The sequence below is a fragment of the Botryllus schlosseri genome, chromosome 14, assembly GCF_051294905.1.
Source record: "Botryllus schlosseri isolate E-star chromosome 14, Bs_hap1, whole genome shotgun sequence".
NCBI classification, from domain to species: Eukaryota; Metazoa; Chordata; class Ascidiacea; order Stolidobranchia; family Styelidae; genus Botryllus; species Botryllus schlosseri.
This window is the reverse complement of record NC_137249.1, coordinates 11,020,199-11,028,571: the sequence shown is the minus strand read 5'-3', so window position 1 is coordinate 11,028,571 and position 8,373 is coordinate 11,020,199. Positions and strand designations below refer to the sequence as shown.

The 8,373-nt window shown below is 40.1% G+C and overlaps 1 protein-coding gene across 1 annotated transcript; it reads left to right on the top strand.

The window, feature by feature from the left end:
• The first annotated feature begins 697 nt into the window (after positions 1–697).
• Positions 698–7,998, top strand: LOC145455921 (protein ERGIC-53-like). Its single transcript, XM_080333953.1, has 13 exons — positions 698–849; positions 2,185–2,417; positions 2,982–3,136; positions 3,325–3,494; positions 3,552–3,651; positions 3,715–3,838; positions 4,941–4,996; positions 5,059–5,190; positions 5,596–5,666; positions 5,732–5,935; positions 6,274–6,457; positions 7,271–7,389; positions 7,450–7,998. The coding sequence occupies exons 2-13, from the start codon at positions 2,222–2,224 to the stop codon at positions 7,484–7,486; spliced, it is 1,548 nt and encodes a 515-aa protein (XP_080190079.1). The 5' UTR covers positions 698–849; positions 2,185–2,221; the 3' UTR covers positions 7,487–7,998.
• Positions 7,999–8,373: the final 375 nt, after the last annotated feature.

Below are 8,373 nucleotides of genomic sequence, written 5' to 3'. Positions count from 1 at the left end.
TGGGTTTTTTATACCCGAAACTGCGCAACAAAGTAGGCTATGTAATTGTAAAGCTTGAGCCAATAAGAACTGGTTCGTAGTGTTCTATCCATATGAAAAAGATAGGAATATGGTTACGAAGATTGCGTAACAGTAGAAGAGATAGTAGAGTTCTAATGGTTGTCTTGATGTGGTCAAATCATAGGACTACGAGCACAGTATAGTTCCCTCATAACAGATACCTGGCGTTAACTAGGGACATTGCATTAAAAGCACCAGCGGTCTGCTACAATGGGTAGGATCAACAGTCATTGATACAGGATGGCCTACTACTTCGGGTATCTGGATGCTAACTAAAAAACAGGATTGGAAAGGACAAATAGAGCGACTACTCGTATAATTATATTCAGTCGTGAATGACGGTAAACATGCTGATTGTTAGCCACCACGCCGGGGTAACTCTCTGTCCGCGTCCCTCTGTTAGAGCAATTATATATATGTCATTTGTTAGCGAGAGAGCGTCTTAATTTTTCATCCAACAGAAATAGCCTATATAACAAACATACAGCAATAATGGTGGTACTTGATTTGTATAGGCGTATTGGTGTAACCACGATTAGATATGGAGTTGTTATAGATAAGGATCGTTAAACTAAATTACGTCTGTGGAGTGAAAGTTGTGATATACCAGCGAGTACACGCTGGATATACACTGCACGCTTCATTTGTGCCGTCGCAGGGCTGATTTATGATATGCAAATTTGACCTACTCAGCTGGAACAGCCTTCGGCATTGATTGCGTAATCGCTGCTTAAACGCGACGTGTGACTTTCGTGTGCAATCAACATCAACATAGCCGGCGTCGGCGCGGTAAGTACTTTTCTGCAAAATATGGTATTGCAATGACTGCAGTTGCGTATAGTAATAACGCTGGCACCGATTGCATAGAATTACAGGATCATTTGATATAGTATCAGGTAGCATTTCCAGATACTGACAGGTGTGGCTTTCATCTACTATAAGATAACGCCGTAACGCTATTCCGATATCTCTACAAAACAATGCTGTGCACCTGCATGGAATCGGTGCCATGTGCTCACACTGTTTCAATAATAATTATTTTTTATTGAATAACTTTAACTTGGAAAATCATCGCTGCTCAGCGCTCACCTGATATATCAGGCAAAAAAGCCAGCAATTCCAATCAGGCTGTGCAGATTATCCACATCTTCATGAACGGGCGAGCGCATGCCCCCTACTGGAATCTCGGTACGTTTTGCCTGATATAACATGTGAGCAACGATGATTCTCCAAGTTGAAGAAATTTATCAAAAAATAATGAAAAAATGAATTGTGTGAGCACAGGACACCGACTCCATGATACATGTGCAATTGTGCATCTGTCAAGTTGTTTCAACATCCTTCTATCTTTTCATTATATAGCAATCATTTGGTGTTTTTGAATAAAAATATCAATAAATCGCGTCTATGCTATTCGCTTAACAGTCTGATGAAGTAGACCTATTCCCCTGTGCATTAACTACGGTATTATAAAGAGTGTTTCAGTTTAGTATTGTTATTTAGTTATTCAATTATTCTGAAATCTCTTACTCCCATGTGCCATATATAGGCCTACTGCTGAGAGTTTGATTTAAATAGACTGTTATTATATCGAGCCTCCAGTCTGCACTCTGTACCATGCTTGTTGTATAACTTATAACATTTGCTTCACTTGTACAGGTTTTGTTAATGATTAGTTCCGTTTACGGACATATACTCTCCATTCGTCACTCGGTCACTATGTAGAATCAGAATAGCTTATGTCTATTTTACACATTTTGAGAAAATGATATTTTTGCAAAGTTTTCATTTTCATTCGGCCATATCTTTGTCATGGTTAATTTTTAAACTATAAGTGACCAACATGAATGTGGAATTTGAAAAATTGATCTCAAAATTTGAAAACGGGACATGAGCTGCATACATTCCACAGCGGAAAAATTATGAGCTAGACATGTCCGATTTTCCTATAGAGCCGTCAACTGGGCCGAATAGTTGATGAAACTGGTATCAATTAATTGCTAGTTGGCACAGTTGCTGTTGCACTGATTATGATGATAAAAATTATATTCTTATTGGGGCAGAACCCCCTCAAACAGCACTAGTGATGACCAGTACCACAGTTAACATGATTCAATTTTTCAGATACGCATCTTTCCTGAAGCACCGGAGAATCGCAATCATGGCGGAAAAGTTGTCTTCAACGAGAAGCATTTGTACAATCTATATTTGCCTATACACCTTTTCGTTACTTTTGTGTCAAGAAACGTCTGCACAAGAATCGATACGACATAAAAAGTATGAATATAAACACAGTTTTAAAGGACCGCACCTTGTTCAAGCTGACATGACTGTCCCCTTTTGGGCTCTGCATGGAGGTTGGTAATCTTTGTAGGTTTGTCAATTCTCTGCCACAATGTTGCCATAATCTCAGTGTAGAGTGGCATAGCTTTTAGAAAGTGCATTGCCAATTAGTCCAAATGGCAATCTAAGTTATCATGGGTTGGATGGCTTTGGTTGGTAGTCTATAGGCATTTTATATCCTGATTTGTTATGTTCTCGCCAGGAATGAGGTCACTGCAATATCAGTGTGGCCTTTTTTGCTTGCTTCTGTTATTTAGGTGAGTATTCGGTCCATAGATAGTAGCCTACCTTGCAGAGCTTCAGAAAACTTCAAATCACGTCACACTCTGTGAGAGGGAGACATTTTTCAAAACTCAGTCCGATCAACTTCCTGTGAAGTAAAGAATACACGATTCTAAAATCGGCTTTCGGAAGTATTCCTTCCTAGTTTGTATTTAGCTATAATTTGACCAAACAATTTGAATTTGTGATGGCATGATTCTGCTTATTGTCCTTGGCTATTTTGACCAGGTCAGAATTTGGCATCCCTGCAATAGGCTTGCACCACTTACTATTAATACTTGCTTTGTTTCCTTCAGACTCTGTCGCTGGCGATGATAAAATTAGGATTGTTCCATCCATAAGAGATAAGAAAGGTCTTGCTTGGTCGACAACGCCCTTCGAATCTAAAGAGTGGGAAGTTGAAGCCCACATACGGATAGAAGGGCGCGGAAGACTTGGTGCGGATGGACTTGTAAGTTATTTTCATGTTTATTGGGATATTAACGCTGGTGTTGTAATTCTTAACCAGCTTGACATGGGACATGGTGTATATCTCCATCTGCGAATTCGATGTTCAAAATTCAAAGCGCTCCCATTTACAGTGGATCAGATCCCATATCAGTAACAGTAACCGTTGATATATTTTAAGTCAATTTTCAGGCTCTGTGGTATACTTCTCACAATGGGGAACTGGGTACAGTGTATGGTGCAAAGGACCAATGGGAAGGCCTTGGAGTTTTCCTAGACTCGTTCGATAATGATAACAAATTGGACAACCCATCTATCCTCGTAGTCACCAACGATGGCACCCAGCAATACCAGCACGATAGGTATGACGACATTCGTTGACGCTGGCCACAAAAGCTTTATCAATATGTTTTGCTTAGCGATGGTTTGAATCAACATTCTGGAAGCTGCAGGTTTGATTTCCGCAACAAGCCATATCCTGTGAAAGTGAAAATTCGGTACGAAGGCACTACTCTGACTGTAAGTCAACCCGCCCGTAAACCTATTCGTTTTTGATGACATTGTGAACATTTTGGAGTTCAGGTGAGCTACACTTCTGGAAATTTTGCGGACGATTCTTTCTTCCAAACGTGTACCGTAGTAGAGAATGTAAACCTTCCCACCTACTACTATTTCGGAGTTTCTGCTGCTACAGGAGGATTAGCAGGTAATGTAGTTCCAGTGAAATATAATTCTGAGGTTTTCAGATGATATCAGAACTAGGGTTGCTACAACGATTAGAATACTGATTCGTGTATCAACTGTAATGATTCTAGACGTGGGAGTCGATTTTTTTTCGTAATAGGTAACGAAAATATATGCATTCACACTAACTACTTTAGCAACGAAAAACATAAGTTCAAAAAGGCTACGAACGTTTCTGTCACATAGTGATCGAGCCTCTCCATGGTCACAAAGCGCTGCAAAATAGTCTTGGTCCCAAAGTAGAGAACTATTTTGCATGACGTGCAGGGTTGTGTTGTGTCCAAATCACAAGTCAATATCATTTTTATAGTTTTGACTTGAGTCTAGCAGAGTCATTTTCAATTCACCGTCGAGTCAAGTCCGAGTCCAAGTCACTGAGTAGAGGGCTGAGTCCGCGTCATGGTGTTGTGACTGAAGTCCAAGTCATTGTGTTCATTGTTCAGTTTTGAGTTCAATCCGGTTGAACCCACTTTTTTCAACTCTGCTCGAGATGGAGTGGTGGTATTCATAATATCGTAATTTTCCTCAGTCCAACAGTTTCAGGCCCTATTTTCCAATATTCAGGACTGATAGACAAAATACCAATAATGTGATGACTTAACTATTCTTCGAAGTACCAACCAAATGTCTGTCTTGGCCGCCCTAGTCTCGAGTCATATGACTTGGTTCGAGTCATAGACATGGTTCGAGTCATAGACAATGACTCCAGTACAAGTCGAGTCAATTCACAAATTGACTGGAGTCTAGTCATTTTACGTATTTTAAAAAATGACTCGAATCATTACAACCCTGATGACGTGTGACTGGCAACATTTTCCTTGTGGCCACAAAAAAATACGTATTTGAAATTTAAAAAGTCATTTTTACGGCAACGGTGTAATGATATGTGGTACTCGAATCGAATCACCCAGATACTCGTTTTGCCAAGCCCTACTCTCAACATTGCCATATTTACTGAGTGTTTACAAACCATCACAATGCAGCCCTTGAACACTGTGCAGACTATTTTGCTCCATTTATTGGGAACAGTTCCTAACCAAAACAAAGCTATTGTTGATGTTCAGATGATCATGATGTCATTAAATTTTTGACCTCGAGTTTGATCGAAACACGACCAGAGGTAAGCAATTCCTTATTTGTTGCGGAACAAATGGGCACGGTGATGGAAATCAACTTCTGTAGGTTCCAGATTCGGATGAACTAAAAGGGGGAGAAGAATATGAAAAGAATATGGAGGAGTTCAATAAGATGCAGGAGGAATACGAGAAGGAGCATCCCGATTCACAAGAGGAAAAGTTGCAGTCTGAAGAATTGGTATGCTATACTTCTTGGTCTTGTCGTTTGCGGAAATGCAATCGGTCGTCAGCTGTCGCTATTGCCGTTACATTAAAATGACTTGCAGAGTTTAAAATCAATTTTGCGCCATCAGTATAATCTGGGAAATACTGGGGGGTCTGAGGTCGAATGAACCAGTGTAGCAATAGTAAATTGTGTACAGCAGTGAGTTTTGTTAATGACTGGACCAAAGTTGAAGGAAATGAATGGGTTGCCTTTTTTTACATACCAGACAATTTTTTTTTAGCTGACATGATATTACATGGCCACATCAATAACGTAATTTGATTGAAACTTGTGGAATTGGCCAATTGTGGGCACTTCCATCTCAATACTGCCAGTTCTGCCAGAGGTCTCACCTGAAATTTCAATGCCTCATTACAGTACGAAGGAACTGCATCGAAGGAGTTGATATCAATTTTTGAAATCCAGTCCAACTTGAAAGAGGAATTGCGGTATTCGATGCTGAGTCAACATGTGTATGTGCATGTACATCCTACTATTCTAATGCCAATTGCAGATCAGTATCCAGTATGCTTCAAGAGTTACTGGATCACCAGAGGGGCATGTCGTCGAAGCTGGATGTTATACAGTCGCAACCCGTGGATGCTCTGGAAGGTCAAGCTGCGCCTGCCGCCGGTGCTGACAATAACGCAAAAACGTATCACATAGATAACGTCATGAACCTGCAAAGAGAAGCTTATGATACGGTTAAAGGATTGAGGTCAATATAATCCATTTTTACATTCCGGCAAATTTGACCACTGTTGCAAGCTGCTGAATTTACGTTGGTGTTAAATTGCTGAGTGAATGAATGAATCTGCCATCTTCGTGCGAGATTATGACAGTAACTCGTCAATAACTTTCCGTTCCTGTATGTTATATAGAATCGTTAGCGTACAATACTCAAGGTTTTGTGTATTACAATAAGTAACCTTCAATTTTTGCAAAGTTACTCTGATGCGACACATGTGTAATGTGTGTAGACTGCGGACTTTGTATCTTGTTGTATCTTGTGTTCAAATGCACGAATCGCTCGTTTATGTGTTGTTGTTTCCTCAGACATGAACTCAACTTGATGAAGCAAATGCTGAACCAGATAAGTCAGCAGACGCAACGAGCGGAAACGGGTGGCGGAGCCCCAAGGCCGGCCGGCGATACTTACGAAGCCATTCAGTTTCGGCAAACTGTGCAAAGCGATCTCAGCAAAATCGGAGAGGATGTGGGAACCATCATCAGGAAACAGGTCGGTTTGGTGGTTTTGTACTGACATTGCGGTCTCGTTATTCATGGGTGTTGTGATCTGATACGTCACTCCGAAGTCAAAAATGCTTGACTGACAAAGAAGCCGAATAAGTGCATGTGTAGAGGTCGGCAACCACTTGTGGTGTGCAAGCTAATTTTTCATGCCTCCCCAAATGATTTGACGCACACACCATATTATAAACGTGAAGTGTAACAGAAGTTTTCAAACTGTAAAATCATGATTTTGTTTGCGAGTCGATATGCTACACCATTGGAATGCGGTCACTGGTAACCGATATGTTCAACCTTTCTCGAATCAACATTTCCTAGTTTTCTTGAAAGTTTGTCTAAAGGAATTCAAAACCTATGTGGTATGCTGTAAGGTACCAAGTTGTTGTAAAACTTTTTATAGCACAACCCATATCTGACCCAAGCCTCACACACCGAAAAACTACATTTCTAATGTTAAAGTATTGTTCATGGTAAAAATTACAGAAAATGTCAAAATTGTATATGAGTGCAATTTGATATGATATTACTCTATGTTAAATAATGAAATCGCAGGATCCAAGTTAGCATAAATTTGATAGTGAATAGACCATCCTACCAGACAAATTCCTAAAATCCTTTTGGCATTGCATATTCGAATTTTCATCTACACTTTGCAGTATATCAACACCTGGTGTTGGTGATATTGATGAACTGAACATTAACCACGGACATAATTGTCTTATGCAATAACCGGCATGCTGTAAGAGAGCATGCAGGCATATGCTTTTTAGGGCCATTTTCAAAAGTCTTCACTACTTTGCAGGCCAACACACCCAAGCCTATGTGCCCGGAACCCGAAATGCCTAGCTGTGTGTCTGTCGGAATATTTGTTGCCATCGCCGTTGTTCAACTTGTCATTATCATTGCCTACCAATCTATGAGGTGAGTAAAACTATCCAATGCTGATATTCCTATAGTGTAACCTCTTTTCAATGCTTGCAGAATGTCGCGAGAAGACGCAGCCAAGAAGTTTTTCTAATTTTTCGGTGAGGGTGGATTTCTATGTAAATGGAGCATTGGGTCACTGCATTAAGCAACCGCATCTTCAGTTGCTATAACACGTTTGCGGTAATGCAGGTGGCTGCAATTCCGCAGTGTTACAGCTTATCTTGTGGTGGAAAGGTACATGAATCATATGATTCATGAAAGTGATGGTTTCCTGTCAATAGGGTGAAGCATTGGTTGAATCCATATTATTTGTACAAGTGATATCTTTGTGATTCCTTATTTCTTTGTTCACTTTTGACGGCACAATTAATGATGAAGCAGTTGTGCTCAAAATAGCTCTTCGTGGTGTCTCAAATCCTATAATTAAATTACAGTTTCGACATCAATTTACATTCTATCATTTAATAGATACAAATTGTTTTATTTTGATCCATTGCTCTTAACTGTTTCAGCCGAATACCTTATTTGCTTGCTTCTAGAAAGATATAGTTTATATGAAGCAAAATACTGGACTTGAAATAAACATTGCCTTTATCAATTGAATGGGAAGAATCTATTTAAGGCGTGCAGAGATGGAGGTTACGACAGCATAATGATTCCTGAGACAGAAGTGTGGGCCGCGGCGTCATTCTCTTGTGGAAAGTACCATCTACCCTAGCCCGCTATCATGAAAATTATTTATTCGCCGTTGTTATTGCCTCGGTGTTACTGCAATTTCATCACACGACCCGGTAGACATTTATGAACACAGTGCGTTGAAAGTGAGAACAGGAATAGGACGTTATTTATTTTTGCCTTCATGTTTTGTTGGTATATACAGTTATGCACCGACTGATGATACATGTACGGTACGCACGGTCTGTTCATAACTGCACTGCACAGTTCACATGCTTACCGCGAGCGCCTGATGTACGAATG